General features: G+C 36.4%; 1 protein-coding gene and 1 pseudogene across 1 annotated transcript; one reads left to right on the forward strand and one right to left on the reverse strand.

The window, feature by feature from the left end:
- Positions 1–939: 939 nt before the first annotated feature.
- On the forward strand, positions 940–6,492 carry LOC107757476 (lipoprotein lipase-like). Its single transcript, XM_016574949.1, has 10 exons — positions 940–1,150; positions 2,065–2,249; positions 2,342–2,521; positions 2,614–2,725; positions 2,803–3,036; positions 4,097–4,342; positions 5,200–5,320; positions 5,419–5,625; positions 6,018–6,113; positions 6,203–6,492. Exons 1-9 carry the CDS (start codon positions 1,048–1,050, stop codon positions 6,094–6,096), a joined length of 1,467 nt encoding a protein of 488 aa, XP_016430435.1. The 5' UTR covers positions 940–1,047; the 3' UTR covers positions 6,097–6,113; positions 6,203–6,492.
- Positions 6,493–7,846: 1,354 nt separating this feature from the next.
- The window catches only part of LOC107757453 (disintegrin and metalloproteinase domain-containing protein 10-like), an 18,591-nt pseudogene continuing 6,480 nt past the window's right edge, over positions 7,847–19,957 (reverse strand).

Below are 19,957 nucleotides of genomic sequence, written 5' to 3' on the forward strand. Positions count from 1 at the left end.
AGACTTTAGTCTTTGCAACTTTACAGATCTTCTTTATGCACCAAGAGCTTGTAACACTCCAAAGAGAAAGGAAAACTTGAAATCGCATCATATGACCCCTTTAAGATCCCCTCCCCTTTTTCGTGGAAGAACAAGTTCTTGGAATAAAAATACAACATTCTGATACTTTCATTAGTCAGAACCTCCTGCAAGACTGTTGTGAAATTTCAGCATTGAATTTTTGGAATATACCCTACTTCTGCCAGTTCATCACATTAAGGAATAAAAGCATAAGATATGGAGATTTAAATCTGATTTTGATTTATCACTTTCTAATTCTTCTTAGAAATTTTATTCGAGCTCTGAGTTCTTGTATGGTGGACAATGGTTTCTAGAAGGGTTTCCATCTGCTAAAGAGCATGTGACAGGTTATTAGTTATGTTTTTGTTCTCTAAGAATATTTTGGATGAAAGCAGCAATTCTGGTGCCTTGTCTTTGTTATAACAAATGGAAGGAATGACCACAGTGTAGGTGTCATTGAGAGTTTTGGCAGGGTCTGAGTGTTACGGGATGACTATTACACAATGCATGCAAAGAGCTAAGAGCATTGAGGGTATTGGCACATAATGAATTGTGATTCTTTGTTCTCTCAAATGTCAAGTAAAGAGACTTTACTTCTCTCTCCTCCATGTTGAATATTAATGTTTTTCATGAATATTGACAAAACCTCGATCTGAGGGTGAGTAAATGATAACATAATTTTCATATTTGCGTAAAAATGTCAGTTCAAGCTGAAAACTGCATGTTTTATTATGGTAAAGAACCTCGTGATACACAGCTCTTGACTAAGTCCTAAACACATGTGTGACCGTATTACCCCGCCTGTGGGCTGAGACCAATGGTTCTTACTAGTGCTATTTAGAAACTTAACTGAAGTCTGAGGCTCAGATTTCATGAGCGAGTATTCAAGCAGCTCCAGGAGTTTGCGAATATTTTCTTTTCTCAGTATATGTTATAGCAGGCAAAAAGGTGAGGATCACAAGCGCCCAAAGTTTACGCAGAAAAGACATGAACATTTTGTCATTCCAATGCGTTTCGTGGCTCGTATTAAGCTTCACTGGTCTGTTCGTCGCTGCTCTGGAGAAAGAAATCTTCTCGAACGAACTCTTTGGTAAGGATGTTTGAAATGTTTCTTGATGCGCCGTGAGAAATGGATTCGGGTAACCTGAGGCGCTATTTTATTTGGACGCGACGCGATTCTTTCATTTTTAATGTCTCTGTTTTCAATTCCTACGGCAAATTCTGCATTTATGATGGGAAAATTGTAATATCCGGCATCTGTCTGAGCTTTTAAATCCATGAATTAACCTGTAGAAGCCGCCAGTGGCCATTTATTTCTCATTTCTTCGAGTCAGCTGAATGTTAGATGATGTTTTATGTTGTTTTAAGAGGATTCCTTAAAAGTACATTTCAAGTTCATAGGCTACTCATCACAAGGTAATCTTCAGAGTGCAATCTGATGTCGCATCAATTAAAGGTGTGATAATAGTGTATAATAAGGATATTATGGCGCCACCCACCTGTCAGCTGAGCTGAACTATGGAAATATTTATTGTCCTCCCGTAACCTGTTTTATTAAGAATGCCAAGTAGGCTGTCACATCTTAAACCTAATTTTTATTGTTCCATATTTTATTTCATATTATGTATATATTATTTGAACTTAAATATTATTAAAAATATATATATTTTAATTACAAAGAAAAAATGTGAGGTTGTCAATTACTAATGCCTTCCATTCAAATGTTATTTTTAATTGGATTTAATAGGTTTTTAATTATAATTAATAACAATAATTTACAACAATCTTATTTTAATATTATATCTTAATATATCTTTACATCCAAAATTATACTCCGTTTTCTAGAATTTTTAATAAAATAAATGTATTTTAAAATTATACAAAAATATTGTACTTTTTATTTGATATTGAATTCTAAGTTGACTATGTATTTTAATGTATTTTATTTAAAGTACATTTTAATAGTAATATATAATTTTTTGAATGGCCATCATCTTTACATAGATAATTTCCTGGAGGATCTAAGGGACCTGTCAGATGTCAACAAAGCCAATGTCAAGTTTTCTCTGAGAAACCCGTCTCAACCAGATGATGATGTGTGTTACATTGTGCGTGGCAAACCAGAGACTCTCAGCAGCTGCAACTTCAAAAACACTTCAAAAACCTTTTTGGTCATTCATGGGTGGACGGTAAAGCAACGGTTACAAACATTCAATAAATTCAGCTGATTCTTTTTCAAACTGTCCCATATGTTAGTGTTAAATTAGCTCTTTTCCTCTAGGTAAGTGGATTGTTTGAGAGCTGGGTTGAGAAACTGGTTGCCGCACTTTATAACAGGGAGAAGGATGCTAACGTCATTGTTGTGGACTGGTTGGACATGGCGCAGAACTATTATGTGGTGGCAGCACAAAACACGAAGATGGTGGGACAAGAGATCGGGCTCTTCATAGACTGGTTAGAGGTTTGTGTTAGCAAATCAAATCAAATCAAATTACGCATACTGCTATTCTAGGTTTTTAATTGGCATTATTGTGCCCATGTTGAATTCATAAGGAGTCTGCCAACGTTCCTTTGGAGAAGTTGCACCTCCTTGGCTACAGTCTTGGCGCCCACGTTGCAGGTTTTGCAGGAAGTCATGCAACCAATAAAGTTGGACGAATCACGGGTAGGTTAATTGGCGTTCTTTTGGAAATAAATCTTAGAACAGGTCTTAAACACAACATATGGGACAATTGTTTGCAGGTCTAGACCCAGCTGGACCAGACTTTGAAGGGGTCCACGCCCACGGACAGCTGTCCCCAGATGATGCCCATTTTGTGGATGTCCTTCACACATTCACTCGAGGTTCTCTGGGTCTCAGTATCGGTATCGAGCAGCCGATCGGCCATGTGGATATATACCCTAATGGAGGAAGCTTCCAGCCTGGCTGCAACTTGAGAGGAGCTCTAGAGAAAATTGCCAGTTATGGAATACTTGGTAAAGACCCTTATCTGGGATATTCAATTAAATTCAAATGTATTTGTATAGCACTTTTCACAATGACATCTATATGTTTCCTCACCATTTACCCCAATATTTCCTAAATATTTCCAAAATATGTGGGAAGAGAATGCAAGCATACATGCACATGGGGCCACTGGTTGTTGAATTGTTTATTGTTGAAAGAAGATTGTAGCATCATAGAAATTTGATATATATTATTTAATATAAAAACATATGTGTTTTAAAATATTAAATATTTTAATCTTTTTTATGTATTAAACATTGTATATATTTTAAAAAATATATATAATAATACAACTAATATAATAAATTATAACCTATTTAATGAATTCTTATTTTTAATAAAATAAATACTGATTAATGATAAATCTGAACAACACTAAAAATGTTTCAAAACAATACATAATAAGCAAAAAAAATAATAATAATACAACTAATATAATAAATTATAACCTATTGAATTATTTTTAATAAAATAAATACTGATTAATGATAAATCTGAACAACACTAAAAATGTTTCAAAACAATACATAATAAGCAGTCATTAAAATATATTAAAAAATAATAGAATTAATATAAATTAAAGTATGAATGTTAAAATTGACTTAGACACACATTTTTAATAACATTTTTTATCACTTAAAAATAATACAATTAATATAATTATAATTTTTTTAATTACATTTCTAATAATAAATGCTGATTTATCGTAACAATGCTATGAATGTTGCTATGAATAAAATATTGCATTTTGCACTGGCACACATTTTCTAGAAATGCCTGTTATTTGTAACTTTCCCAAAGATGAAAAGAGATTAGTTGTGTATCAGGAGTAGGTTGTGAAATTGTCACATTTTTTCGTGATCTGGATTTCTAATCTGTTTTGGCAACTTACATTAAAACCTGCTACAACCTTTCTACAATTAAATCGTTCATCTCTGGTAAAAACCAGGTTATTGACTTATATGACTAAAAAGATCATATTTAAAAAAAAGTTTAAAATCATATAAATTATGTTATTAATACCCTTAGCCATCATAAATAATGCCATCAGATGTGAGCATGAGAGGTCTGTCCACCTGTTCATCGACTCCCTGCTGAATGAGGAAGAAGCTAGCAGAGCGTACAGCTGTGGGAGCAATGACATGTTCGACCGCGGCATGTGCCTCCAGTGTCACAAGAACCGCTGCAACACCGTGGGCTACGACGCCAGCAAAGTCCGTAAGGCAAGAAGCGCCAAGATGTTCGTCAAGACACGAGGCTCCATGCCATTCAGAGGTCAGTGTCAAGTTTCAGAGGAGGAATTTTTAAACAGTAATTTAAACAATAATTTTGTTGTGTTTTATTAATATGTCTATATAGTTTTTAGAAAGCTTTAGCGGGCGTTTAGACAATACCATTTTCATTTAGATGACAATGGTGTTTTGAGGAACTTAAAGGCACAATATGTAAGACTTTTTTATTAAAATATCCAAAAACCACTAGAACAGTGTAATATATTTTGCTGACTTGTGTACTTACATTATCCCAAATGTTTCGAAGAATGTTTAAATCCAGAGAAATAAGCAATTTTAACTAGCGACACGGACCGTGTCCATAGTGTCATTATGTCGCCTGACAATGACGTCATAACCCCTCGATTTCCGGTTTTGTAGAAAACATGACATGGAAACACCAAAAACGCTTTAATATGTTGTGCGTTTTAATAGACAGGTGACGACCGCACAGAGTAGCATTATAACAGAACTTTCTAAAATTACATATTGTGCCTTTAAACAACAAACTTTTGAAAATGGGTTTCTACTGGCCTGGCATGAATAATACAGCATTTTTAGTCATTTTTGCGGATTCGTGTCGACAAGGAACATTTTGACAATTTTGTCATCTGTACGTGAATTTTTCAAAAATGCAAAGGAAAAAATTTCCATTTTGAAGTATGTTATTGTCGTTTAAATGTACCCTTACTTTTTAGTTTTTTTTGTTGTTGTTGTTTTAGTCATTTTAGTACGAAAATTTGAAATGTTGCCTTGGTAGTTTAGCTGAAATATGTTTTTTTATATTTTATATTAAGTTTTTTTGTTTTAATGGTCTTAGTTTACGATAATAACCCTGGTTGGTCATTTTTTTATTTTCAGTTTTCCACTATCAGCTGAAAATCAACTTCCTTGGTAAATTAAATCAATTAGCGATGGAGCCAGCACTGACAGTCTCACTTTACGGTACCAATGACGAAGCAGAAGCTCTCAAGTTGAACGTGTGAGTAATCAGTAATTATATCTTTTAAAGATGACTATATAGTTAGCATACCAGTCAAATTCCATTTGCTAACTATCTTTACTAACTTCATCAAGCAGACAGGAGAAGATCGCCGCTAATAAAACGTACTCATTCCTTGTGGTAACCGAGAAGGACATTGGAGATCTTCTGATGCTGAAGTTTAAGTTGGAGGAGTCCACACCCTCTTTACTCTCTCTGCTCTCCTCGTGGTGGTATGGAGATTCTGTGAATTCTGGCGTACAGGTCCATAAAATCAGAGTCAGAGCCGGGGAGACACAAAAGAAGTATGTTTCTAACATTTTTACTAGATATAGTGAACATAAAAAGCTTTCATACGCTTCAAATTCACATTTCTGAGCCATTTTTGCTCAGTGACTTCAATGAATTGGTCTCAAGAAAGTCAGTTCTCCTCAAGTTCACACAGGAGTTCTATAGCAGAGTAACACCAGGTGTAGTTCATCACATTAATGAACTACCAACATTTCGCTACCAGAACATAATTTTGAACATATCTACTGTTTTATCATTTCAAACTCATTTTTGTGAAATGTTTCTAAAAGTTTGCTTTCTTTATTATAATTAAACTACTATAATTAAAGCCACTTGATTTGATGTTTTATTTTTTAAGCATTGACATTCACACACTTTTAAGTGCTGTCATTCTTTCTTTTTTTAGAATTGTGTTGTGCTTGAAAGATCCACAAATGGGAAGTTCAGCTCAGGACGTTGTATTTGTGAAATGCAAGAAGCCTTGAAGGTCTTTATCTAAAAGGTGACAATAGCATACTATAATTAGGCTAATATCTTCACATTTAATTTAAAATATTTCTAATAACTGCGGTTTTCTTTGTTCCAACACAGGCTTCAATTGAAGAGCCAATGGAAATATTTACAAGTGATTTTTTAATGAAGCAATTCAACAAATGTATTTATACAGCTGTTATTAAGACTGCAACTGCACTGACAGTACTGTATTCAATATGTAATGTGTTGCTATGAATGTGATTCATGCAAATAGATTGTGAACTTTTGTACTAGGGTAAGCCATAGGCTTGAAAAGCCTTGAAATGTGATTAATTGTATTAAATAATACTGGATTTGTGTTTGAATTAAGTCTTTAGTTAATTCATTTTATTATTATTTGTAATGATGATGCTTCTGGCTAACAGCAAACACTGTTCAAGCATTGTCTAACATTATCTGTTCTGTCTTTAAAATAATTTAAGCGTTTTGGGTGAAATTATATGCTACAATTTTTACGTTATTGTCACTTTATCCAGTCACATTTAGCCTATCGTTGTTTTGGCAAATTTTCGTGGGCAAAATCCAGTCACTTTAATAGCATTCCACGCAAATGGGAATATCAAAATATTTCCACACGGATATTTCAGAACAGGTTCAAGTTAGTCTGGCGAATTCACCGTCTTACCCAACAGAAAGCTGCTTGGTTTTAAAGTTATATCTGTTTGGGCATTGCTACACTATTGGCAACAAGCAATGGACCTTTTAGCCCACAATATTTCACTAAAATGAAGTCACATTATAAGAATTCCAACGGCTCTTGTCTTCAGCACGTCCAGATTAAATATTATTAGGTAAAACACATTGGTTGATTTTTGACTGAATTATCTGTAAACATGGATAACGTTTCTATAGGGTATGTTTTCTCTGAGGGAAATTTAAACATTTACATTAACATCATTGCTTAAAATCTTTAATGTTTTTGTATGTTGTTTGGGCAAAAGGAACAATTACAAAAAGAAAGCATGTTAAAGACCAAATAAATAATAACTGCAGTAACTTAATAATCTAAAAAGTCATATGAACACATAAATGAAACATTTACTTTGTGTTGAATGTTTTGTTATTGGTATATGTCTTTGCACTTTAAATAGATAATCGACTTACCCAAGCATAAAAAATACTGCATAAAACATACTGTAAATGACATTTAATCTGTCTACTGCATCTTACAAACTGCTACAACATTTAAAAATGTTCTTATGAAAAATAATGTGATGTACATCAATTAAATGGACTGTACATAGCTGTAAATTTGTTTAAAAAATGATGATAATAATAATAATAAAATAATAATAATAAATTATATCTTTGAGCTAAACATATGCGTTTTTAAATGTCTTGAAATCTGAACTTGAATGTTTTATTTAGCTTTTTCCCCCTAATTTCTTGGTGCACATATACTCATTATACACAAATTAACTATTTTACATGTCCTGTTAAATAGTTCTTGACTTTTTTTTTTAATCCATTCAAGCTTAAATGTAACTTAGTTCTTAGTGCTTATCATGGTAACCACCTCAAGGATGACATGAAGAGATAAAATCGTGACAGCAAATCCAACAAAAGTGATGTCGCGATATCACTCCTCATAGCCAAAAGTTTGCGCAACACTAAATTTGAACCTTGCTGATATCGTTCTGAACCTGTGATTTCCGGAGGAAACAAATGTGCAGAGACAACCATAAATAAGCCATTCACAGGTTAACATGTACTGTATTTTTATTGTGCCATTCCCAAAAACATGCTGTCTATGTTCGATTTCCATGAATCTATAGCCATCTGTTGTCATTGAGATAATCCGGTTTTCTCAAAATCGGAATGTCATGTTCTTGGATTTCTTTGAAATAAACGTAGGTGACATTGTGTACAAAGTTACTGAGAGCACAATGATTTATAGTTGAAAAGCTGTACAGTATTCAATTCTCAAATCAGCAGTGGAGTTCAAATAACTGTAATGACCAATGGTGTGAGACACATGGCTGGAAGAGGCGAAGTAAACTCAAATCATGTTTGTACAGATGCAGTTGACTCTCAGCTGTGCATCTGGACAACCTTTAATGTCAGTCAGATGTTTTGAACATTCATAAGTTGCCTCAAAAGTCATGTTTTCTTGCTTGCAGGGAGTGTTTTTTGCCAGCTGGAAGGCCCCAAGTGGAGAGATGTTTACCTGTCGTCATCAATCTCAAGTGGCTGTCCAAAAACACAGATAGTTCCGGCCATTACTGCTGAAATGGTGAGAATACCTAGAAGTATCGCCCACCAATAAGCCTGCAAAAAAGAGAGAAGTTTCAAATAATAGCAAACTAGACACTAGAAAGTTTTTAGTTTGCTGTTATGCAGTTAGGGTGCTCTGGGCTGTTCCATATTGGTTTAGGTGCCCAAAATATGTATCCTTGGAAATTGACAAATGTTAAAGCTACTGTAAGTCCTACTATTTTACACAAGACTAGTGAGGCCATCTCTGCAGTAAAGGCAAAAAAGGAAGATGGTAGCATACTATATTAGACCAAATGCGAACAACAAACCTTCATCCAACCAGCCAGGTCATCAAACTCATCCAGATTCAGGAAAGAATTCTTAAGCCTTGCAATTGGGCCGTCTGCGTCTAGGATTCGGCACACTTTGAACCTGTCACAGTAACCTCGGTTTCCAGAGCAGGGCGCCCCAGGAACCAAAGCCACACGTTTCCCACTAAAGTAGTGCAAAAGAACCGAAGAAGTGGTGCTTGCGCAGGTATTAGGTTTATCTATGGAGAGAAAATACCAAAGTAGAAAAATTCAAGTCGGATACAAGAACATGTGCACTCTATTTACAATTTTATGGAGTAGTAATATCAGCGCAAACGGTTCGTTAAAACAAATGGCTTTTTATGCATCTAATTTATTTGGAGCAGTAAACACATTCTGTTGTGGCGGAACATTGTGGTTACCTCTCTGCTGGCAGCACATGTGGCACATCTCCATCCTGTTCTCTCCCAGGCAGTCACATTGCACCATGTCATACAATGCGCAGAGAGACAGGCCACATTCCTGTGACATCAAGCCACAAGACACTGGTTAAAGAAGACGTCACATTGTGTGATAGGATAATAGGCAAAATATACCCAATTTGCATGATTACTATGCTCATTAAGCCTAAATGATTCAATGTGTTCAGTTCCCAACCACATAGTATATTAATCATAAGACGTCCCACAAGAGCAATCATTTTGGTTTCTCGTCTTTTAATTTCTTCTTCACACAAATGTATATGTTATTTATGGCAATATGTAATGTTTTTTGGACTTTGGCTCAGGAAAAGTCTGTTTTCAACTAAATCACATATTTGTATTACATATTATATGTGCTTTTGTAGAACTCAAATACAGTTTTTTTGTATTTTGAATAGCAGAAAAATGAATGAAATCTGATTTTGACAAACGCGATCCAAACTACAGCCAAATCTGGATGTGTCTGAGTCTGAATGGTCTAATCAGATACCAATGTAAATATATAGATACACTGAATATGGATTACACTGGACTGAAACAAACAGATCAGATTTCATCAATTACAAAATGCAGACAGCTAGTTCTGAAGATTGCAATCCAAAGTCACGCTATAGAACACAGATACCTTTCAGTGATTGGTGACCTTTTCCAGCTGTAGCAGCCATGCTCTTCACACTTCCTAGGGCTCTTTGGCAGATTAGTTCTGCTCTGTCCACCTCCCCATTACATGTTTAGTCACATTTGACAGCTGAGGGCTGACAAGCATGGCTCATTGTTTCCAGACTGAATTTGGGATGCAAATAGTACATAGTAAAAAAATAAAAAAATGATTGTCACTGTTGAACATACCCCATCAAAACAAACACGTGTACCATCACTGCATATTGTCATGTCTGGCTTGGCGGCGGGTTCTGGACATACAGCAGAGGAACCGGTGCATACACTTCGGTTGCGACACTCAGATTGGCGTTCACACATCAGCCCAGCTTCCTTGAAGACACAATGGGAGCTGCAGCACAGACCCTGGCTAGGACTGAGACAGATACAAGGTAAACGGTTACCAATGATCGTCTTCAAGAAGGTAGGTTTGATGGACCCGAAGAACCATAATCAATTTGACTCACCTACCATAAACTCACCTGCTTTGATGTTTAAAATAATCGTGATTGAGCTAAACTATTCATCTAGATGGCAATTCCAGGAGCAGGACTGGACACTCCTGATGTAAGGTATAACCTGTTTGTCATTCAAAGACTCAAAAGGGAACTCACTAGCACCCCAAGCACCATCGATACATTATTCTGGAACACCCGCATTGTTGAGGTCTTAACAGTGGTCTACTAACCAACAGTTGATTTGACATTACGTCACCAAGGCATGGACTCATGGACCGCAAGGATTGAGGGTGCTATTTATAGTGAAGAAATTTCATTTGTCCAAAAAGTCCATGGGTCATTCTGACACAAAATGGACTGATGCAAACCTGCATTGTTTGTCAGGCTTCAGTCGACATTCAACGCCTGCAGGTTCCTTCGAGCTGTAACAGCATGGATCACTTTCATCATGGCCCACGTCACATTCTTCCCCCTCTTCTACGATACGGTTTCCACAAATGGGCTGCTCACTAACTGCCAAAACAAAACAGGTACATCTTCAGTCAGTAAGTTTACCTCGGCAATGGAGATAGGGCTCATTGTGGGAGAGATGTAGGACTGAGACAAGTTAATGTTCATTAGCGTATCTATCCCATCCCAGAATCTGTTCAGACGTCTTACCTACAAAGCATTTGTCCTTACTGATATTCAGAATGTGACTCATCTGTCGCAGGCTGCAGGGGGGAGAACTTGTCGCTGTTCTCCTCAATCTTGTATGAGGCTTGAGGGAACATCAAGAACCTGCCTTTGCCATCGGTGATCTCCAGGCCTCCACAGTCAGAACCCTCATCGTGCTGCCACAGAATATATGATGCATGAAGTAAAATGTAGATCGGGAGTCTCAGACTAAAATTATCTGGGGGCTACTAGTTAGTTGGTGTTCTCCATTGGGGACCAATTAAACAGTTGCAACAACAATTGTACAAGCATTTATTTTTAATACTATATAGTTATTCGCCGAAGTAATACAAGTAATTTACTTGCTGCCGTTAATTAATTTCTATATTTCCATGTCTAGGAAGTAGCAGCAGGTATACAATTTATGCACTAGTGTTGTGTTGCTTTTCATTCACAGAAACTCTGCAGCACATTAAAGCCTCCAGAAGTGAAATGAGATAAGTGGACCGAAGGCCACTGGCCCCTTTCCCAGGCCTCCTCATAAATCACAGGTGATGTGGATCCTCTGATCTACTCTGCATCCCAAATTCAGTCTGGAAACAATGAGCCATGCTTGTCAGCCCTCAGCTGTCAAATGTGACTAAACATGTAATGGGGAGGTGGACAGAGCAGAACTAATCTGCCAAAGAGCCCTAGGAAGTGTGAAGAGCATGGCTGCTACAGCTGGAAAAGGTCACCAATCACTGAAAGGTATCTGTGTTCTATAGCGTGACATGCTACTCTAAAGCCTGCAATCAAACAAAAATAAACTAGCATTTGGCAACAGTGTAGTAGCATGCATTTTCTAAACAAACGACGCCAATCAAGATTGCAGCCATATTTGGTTTGCAAACCCAGTGTTAATCATTCATGCATGTGTCAGTTGTTGGCTTTAACTTTTAATTAAAAACCGACAGGTTTGTCTGTGAAAGGAATCAGACTTACAGGGGCTCCAAGACTATGGCCCAACTCATGGGCGAAGGTCAGGTGCACATGTTTGGGAGAAAGGTAGTAGCCATAGTTCTGAAGAGTGATTAGACCTGTGTTATGGCTGGAATTGCGACCACCCTTCAAAATCATTTCAGAGCAGATTCCTCCCCAGTTATCTAAGAATCAGAGAAGAGACTATTTGAAATTAGATTCAAACTAAAAACACATCAGGCCACAATAATGAACATTTTATTTTAATATTGAACAAAGATTAAATTTACTTGGGACATTTCTCACGAGTTTAAATTCATATTTTAATACAAAAAACTCTAAGTTAGCTCCCTTGATTATAGGTTCAGGGTAAAGGTACCGTGTCTCCTGGGAATGGATGTGTCAGTTGGCCAAGCTATCTCATGTCATGCTTTACATACTGTAGAGAGGGAGAAGAACCCCTAGCAGAGTTGCCTATTTTTTTTTTCATATGAGCTCCCCTTGGTTTCAAGCTCATATAATGCCAACAGACAATTTTACTGCTGATCACAAACAGCTGGTCTTTTTCCCACAGGACTAACCAATTACATAATTGCTGACTAAAGTCTACTGGTGGGTGGTAAGAGGGGTTAGACTTGTAGTTGGTCAAGATCAGCCTGTCCATCAAAGTCCAAAGTCCTGGATAGTTTTAAACCAGGCTATGAACTTTTAGTCCGTCAAAAAAAAAAAAAGTCAGGCTTATGGCTCCTCAGTTGTGAGATTTGTGTTCAGACCCAAAACATCGAGTTCGCGTTTTTTATGCCTTTCTGTGGAAAATTTACAAGAACCATTCACTGAGGTTGGATAAACTGGCTCACATAAAACATGTGAACTGTGGGTTTATAGAGGCTTTATGGTCGTCATCTGTCTCTTATTTATGGCTCTCATCATCACATGAGGAATAGGTCTTCATTTTTGGAATTGCGGAGTCATTTGTCACTGTGGTTCAAATATTCACAAACACAGGAACTTTCAAATGCAAATCTAAAAAAAATTCCTAATGCAACTAAGAAATATTCTACGCTTTGAAATTTTAAGGTCTTGCCGATCAAGTCTAACTGCCAATATTGCTATTGGAAGGACAATAGTGTTGTCCTGACAAACACATTAAAATAACTGTGTTATATTCAATTAATGGAGTATAAATGCATTACATGGCAGAGCTTACTCATTCCAACTGACTAGGAAGAGAGCCAAATTAAATGAAGATGAACCATTTACTCCGGTGTACTCTAGGTCAGAGGCATCTTTACAGAACGTTGAGCTCTTTCAACAACATGCAAGGTGGCCAGGACGGTGCCTCGGGGATGTCGTTGCCTTTTACAGTTGCTATATCAGGTTCTTTTTCCACTAGACTTGCATGGAGCCATTTTTGTCACAAGGTTTTTAGGGCATGAGGCTGTTGATTTGCACCACAACACAGTCATTTGAGAGCAGCCATCATGACTGTTCAAAACAATAAGTAAAAGTTCAGAACCAACCACAATAGTGAAGATTAGAGAAATATTTAAAAGCTGGGAAAGTAAACACGACCTAACACCAGAGGAATATTTTTAGACCAAAGCTTCCATAAGGGTTTATTGTGCCAGGCCAATAGAGTGCTTAAGTAATCACATATTTGTGTAAGCCAACCCAGAAGTTTGCATCACCTTGTTTCCCTCAACAAAAACCTAAAAAAAAAAGCTCTGTGACCAACAAAAGTTTGATTCTCAGGGTTCGTCACATTTAGCTTGTGTTTCGCTAATGTGACCTCACCATTGCAAGTTTTGTTCATCATGATTAATCTTCACAAATGAGCACAACTTTTATGAAATTTGAGATCTAAATACAATTGCCAGAAGTAAAAAGCTAAGTGCAGGATATAAACAAACTACACCACAGTCACATGACTTCAATGTCACCATCATTAAGCTTTCGACAATTCTTTCAGTCTTCATTTAAACAACATTTTACCTGAAAGTTTGAGTTAGAATTGTTTGCAAGAGTGCAATCATAAACACAAGGCTCACAAGACTAGTGAGAAAAATTTAGCGTTTTAGCATTATGATGTTTAATGTCCCAGACAACTCTTGTTAGCACTCGCCTTTTTCAATACAAGTAAAAGCTTTAAAAACATATCACTACTGTATTTTATGTCTTAGAATAAAATGTGAAAATATTATGAGATTGTGCTAATCCTTATTTCAGGCATTTAACCAAAACCCCATAAAAAAAAAAAAATAAGCATTTACTTCTGTATAAAACAAGAAGTGCTCAAATGCGAACTCATTTAGTAGTTTTGGCCTACAAAACATGCAATTCCTGAGGAACACTATACGACAAATAATATGGGAGGACACATTAAAGTAGATATGGTCCACATCATAATGCACTGAAATACTACAACCACCACCCACCTACCAAAAACTGACCGCTCTACAATGCCCCAAGCTGCTAAAGCAGGGTAGTGTGTTATGTTGGGTAAGTACAATTGACAGAAAGCCCCCAGAACCCCTTCAGCCCACTCCACCATGGAATAAATGAGTGTCAACAAGCCCAGTCAAAATAAGACCAAAAGACTTGGGCTGTTGTAGGACTTGCAGATGTCTTGATTAAACTTGCCAGGGCCAAACTGTAAGATGTTAGCAGGGGCAATTCTAGGATTTTCAATTTAGGGGGGCTCAGCCCCCAATGAGGGTATAATATATATATAAATAAAATTAAAAAAATGTTTGACTAATAGGGGTGGTATACTAAACGTATATACCAAAAAGTGTTGTATCCCACTGTATTGCATAGATAGGTATAACATATAACTGAATAAGCCAAATACAAATCTTCATGATCTCACACACACACCTGTTTACTGTACACACACAAAATATTACTGTTTGTATTTCTAGTACTACCCTCTTTCCTTAGCTCAAGTATGCAAACCTCTTTGCCACATGCACTGGAATATGTATTACATTGTAAGTTAAATTTTCAAATGAAAATGGCAACATGATTGTTTTATAAAGTATTCGTTCATATGTGCTTCATTTTCACTGGAGGAAACAGCTGTGGTGTGATGAGGGGTGAGCGCAGTGAAAACTTTACAGTATAGATGTGGAACCGATTGCTCCCCCATGATATTTTTTAAACCGTATTTATGTCAAAGAACTGCGCAGATGCAGATATTATAACAATCTATCGATAAACACACACCTTGTCCTCGGTTTCTTGCTCTGCGCGGCCGCGGTCTGCGGATTGAAAAAGAACGCGCTGAAAGTTGAAGTCTGCCGCCGTGTTCAGATGAAATTGAAAGGGGACTGAGGCGATCACGAATTCGTGTACAGTTTATGGAGCTAATCGCAAAATTTTTAGGGGGGCTGAATAGTCATTTTAGGTGGGCTATAGCCCCCCTAAAAATGGCCTAGCGACGCCCATGGATGTTAGTGTTAGCATCCATCAAGTTTCTTGACATGTTTGGGTGCTAAAAAGTCAAAAAGTCATTGCCGCTTTTATGCTTGTCCAAAAAAGGCCTGAATTAACAAGTTTACACATAAGGCCCATCCTACATGGAACTGAACGCAACATGATATTGGATTTGCATGGTGGTTAAATGCTAATACGCGTGAAGGAACCCTTGTGCCTCTAATGAAATCTCCTCACTTGAGGGTTTCGCCATGGAGGCAAATGTGGAAAAAGGAATGCGGTTATCCCAGTTTTTGTGGTGGGGACAGAGGTCTAATATGCATAGCTCTCTGGTCACATGTCACCATTGCTGTGGACTCACACCCCCTTTCTCAGCCAATCACAGCAGTCGCTGCGGTCAATCCCATAGCAACATTCTAGGATCTCAGCTGGTGGCCTGCACCTCCAACCCCAACAATAATAATCAAAACAATGAGTGCTCAGTTTACTGGCCATGTGAGATCCCAATGATGACATTCAGATACTGTAACCGAATTGAGGCCAGTGTACATATTTGAAGCACTACCTCTGTGGAAACTGACAGATCTGAGAGTCATTGTGGGTCAAAATGTAAGGAATGTGTTGTTAGATGAGTGAATTTCCCTGTAAAAAAGACCAGCACTGGATCAGTGGTATGATGGTTTGCTCGGTTGGATTGCACCAGACTCGTATGTAAGGTCTTCTTGCTTAAGTTGGGACTGTAATGTTACGTCCCTTTTGTTCCATTTCTGTGTTTTCTTTTGTTTTGGGAGGTGTTTGTGTGTCTCGGTCCAGGAAAAAGACAGATTAGTTCCTGCAGTCTAATTGGTGCCACGCCCTGCCTGGTCAGCTGACTCCTAGCGGCCTATAAAAGCCTCCGTCATCACTTTCTGCATCAGCCTTGTGCTCACTTGCTCTGATTGACCCTGCTAGTTAGTTACAGGCATGTTAGAAAGACTGAGTATCTTTGTGTGTTCATTTGAGTGTTTGCCTGTGAGAGATTGTTTGTTAGTTTGCTTAGCCCACTCATTCGTAATACCGACCACCGCATGTTCTTTGACCTTGATTCTGGATTGCCCCTGTTTGGACCTGTTTGCTCACCTTTGTAAATAATTGTACATAACGTTCTGGGGAAGTAGGCAGACCGATGCCATTTTTATTGATACCTTTTATTGATTGTTTTTGGATAGGGAGGTAGGGAAGTAATTGTAATTATTTTCTTTTCTTTTGTGAACAAGGGTGGTTAGAGGTATACAGTATGAATTAGTTGGTTTTTGTTTATTTTGGCCTTGTTGGCTCCCGAAGCTAAAATTCCCCAGTTGTACTGTAAAACCATTGTGTTCATTAAAATACTGAACACATTAATTTTTTTTTTTTAAACAACTCTTCCGTGTTGTACTCTTTCGTGTTGCGTAACATGAAATTGGGCCTCTCCAGGGGTGTGATTCTTGCTTCTAGGAGTATGATTCTCGCTTCGGTGCGAGAGGTCCCGGGATCAGATCCCGGACGAGCCCCCAATTTCATGTTACGCCGCGTCTATGGTAAGGGCGCAACACGAAAGAATACAACACTGAAGAGTTGTTTAAAAAAAATTAATGACCAGTATTTTAATGAACACAATGGTTTTACAGTTTTAAGTTTAAGGGCTTCCTAACTAACTAGCTTAACCAGCAAGAGTTCCATTATCATGCTGGATCATTCTGCTTGACTGCATGACTATGGTAGTCCTACAGCTAGACCAGTATGAACTATGAAAATTCATGCTGGTCTAAGCTGGTCTTTTCAGCCAGGTTGAGAAATGAATTGATCAATAAAGGCAGGAGATGTCCCATTTATAACATTCAGGATGTTGCATATGTCCAGATTAAAAGGGAGCTACAGCTAAGGTCATGTCCTGTCATGCAGAGGAAGTTGCTCATGCGAAATGCAGCATTAATTGTGTCGCGGAGAGGAATGTTAATTACGAGGTCAGCTTTGTGGCGGTACTACAAACAATGTACCAACAACACATTTATTGCTTTGGTTAAAAAAAAAAAAAAATTATTTCTTTTTTTTAAACCAAAGCAATGCAGTAGAGTGTCCTTCCTAATTTAATAATAATATCAATATAGCAATATCAAACAATTTTATCAAAATAAAGTAAATTTATTTTGTCCAGCACTGTCAAAAAATAAAAGGAATTGTTTAATTTGATTACATTTGAAAATATTAATTAAATTGATAATGTTTTATGCCTTCATTTGATTACCACAGTATTTGATAATAAATTTATATTAAATCATAAATTCAAACAGACAACACAGACTTTGATACAAATAAAAAATAATAGGGTCTTATTATTATATAAAAAATTATTAAATTGCTAAAGTCTTATGAATTTAATTGATTAGACATGATTTTAGATCATCAAAATTTAAATAAAACATTAAAATGGAAACCAGAAAAATTAAACTGGAAAACAAAGAATTTGGGAAAAATAAAACAGAATATGTGAAAAAAATATAAAACATATTATAGAGACCTAAAAATGTATTTTTGTTAAACATTTAATAAACTGATGTTTAATTGTTTAAATTTCAGTTAATTAGATATGCTTTTATAGTACTAAAATATAATTTAACAATTTAAACAGAATCTAGAAAAATGTAATCTGAAAAAAATTTGGGAAAAAATAAAATGGAATATTTGGGGGGTAAAAATAAAACATTTCAAAGGGCCCTAAACGTCCTTGCATTATACTGTATTCTGGTTTACATTTACTGTAAATCATTGTAAGTCTTGCAGTTTGTTATTAGCAAACTTGTCCATTTGTATTTCATTAAACTCTCACAGCACATGCCACTACATAAAAACTTCCAGGAAGGTTGTTTCTCTGAATTTTACATGAGAGCACATTCTTTCCTAGAAGTACTTCCCAAAGACCATCACTCCACACCCAGACCCCCACCATCCGCACTACAATTTTTCAATAGGGTGTCTAGGGTTTGAGTGATGTTATCAGATAGCTTTGCTTCAATATCATGTTGCGTCAAGGACAGAGGTCACATACCAAAGGCCTAGATGGTGCATAAGCCCAGTCACCCACCATTGAGCATAATAATATTTTTCCACATGACATTTTTGTTGTGGCCGTCATTGAGGCGGCTTGTGTTGCAATCCATCTTGAGTGGATGGGCTGAAGTTACCTGTTTTTCCTTCCCAGGCCAGACCAAGAACCCCGCTGAAGTCTCTGTTGGTCAGGAGATAAGATAGGCAGTAGTTGCTCCAGTTCATCTCGGAAAACAGACTCAACAGCTTCTCAGGCCCAATGTGAGTCTTGCCCAAGGGACTGCTGGGATCTTCCTCGTTGATCACCTGAAATAATTAGCAACCGGTTTTATGTCATACCAGGCTGTGCATTTAAATCTTTGACATGGATGAAGAATTACGTCAGGAGGCATGAGAGCAGAACATTGTATGGCAGAAATGAAATGTGAAAAAGTACAAAATAAAGTTTGAATTTCAGTTTGAAGTTAAATAAATCTAAATTTAAGAGGCAATAAAATTTATTAAAAAAGGAATATATAAATAAATATTATGAAATTATTTAAAATCAAGAGGCAATAAATAAATGAAAAAAAAAACAAAACAAAAAAATGGGTAAAGAAATAAATATTATAAAATCATCTAAAGTTAAGAGGCATTAAAAAAATATTAAAAAAGGAATAAAGAAATAAATTAAATTCATTAATTAATAAATAAATAAATCAACCTAAAATTAAGAGTCAATAAATACCTAAAACAATTAACAGAAAAATATATAAATAAATAATTAAATTATTTTAAATTCAAGGCAATAAATTAAAAACAAACGGGTAAATAAATATTATGAAATTAAAGTTAGAGACAATAAATAGTAAAAACAAACAACAAAATGAATAAATGAATACGTACATGCATACAGACATATATACATACTTAATACAATCAGGACAATAAAAAAGGGCAAAACTAGGTGTAACTATTTTGTTTAAACCCGACCAAAACAAGGACCTTACAGTGAGGAATTTCACTTTGACGTTGACCAGCTCTATGCCCTCAAAGTCAGCTTTGTCATAAATGTCATTTACTGCTTTCATGTAGGAGGCGACCTGCAAAACAAATTGGTGCATTAAGCTTATGATTAACGGATTTCACCATCTCCTCTTGACTCCTTATTAGACAGAAATAGTGATGAACTGTCAGACAGACAGATTAATTTTGCCATAGTAATCTTATCATATTATTTGATCAGTTGAGACACTGTTCTTTAGAGTTTCAGTTGCAACAGTGAATCCTGCAGAGTCTCTTGCCCCAGTCAGTCGGTGGATTGAGGCACATTTTGCCCCAAAGGGAATGAAAGCACTCTGGGGTAAAAGTGCCTGGTGAGGAATATGAGTGACAATCTGGCCTCTGTTCCTTACAATGAGCAGGCCAAGACCAACATATTAGCACACGGCACTGGGTGAATATGATAATGTGGAATAACACTCTAGCATGGCACACAGCCTACACGAACACTTCTGAATCTATAAAAAAAAAGAAATATCACAACCCAAGATATTACAGTGTATATAAATGTATATATATATATATATATATATATATATATATAATGAT

Source organism: Sinocyclocheilus rhinocerous, unplaced genomic scaffold, assembly GCF_001515625.1.
Source record: "Sinocyclocheilus rhinocerous isolate Xijiao unplaced genomic scaffold, SAMN03320098_v1.1 scaffold2578, whole genome shotgun sequence".
NCBI lineage: Eukaryota > Metazoa > Chordata > Actinopteri > Cypriniformes > Cyprinidae > Sinocyclocheilus > Sinocyclocheilus rhinocerous.

What these genes read in the sequence shown, in the direction of transcription:
- LOC107757476 (XM_016574949.1), top strand. Translation starts at nt 1,048, where the DNA reads ATGAACATTTTGTCATTCCAATGCGTTTCGTGGCTCGTATTAAGCTTC. An exon ending in TAAAGTTGGACGAATCACGG is followed by an intron (nt 2,726 to 2,802) that starts GTAGGTTAATTG and finishes AATTGTTTGCAG; the next exon opens with GTCTAGACCCAGCTGGACCA. An exon ending in GAAGCTCTCAAGTTGAACGT is followed by an intron (nt 5,321 to 5,418) that starts GTGAGTAATCAG and finishes TTCATCAAGCAG; the next exon opens with ACAGGAGAAGATCGCCGCTA.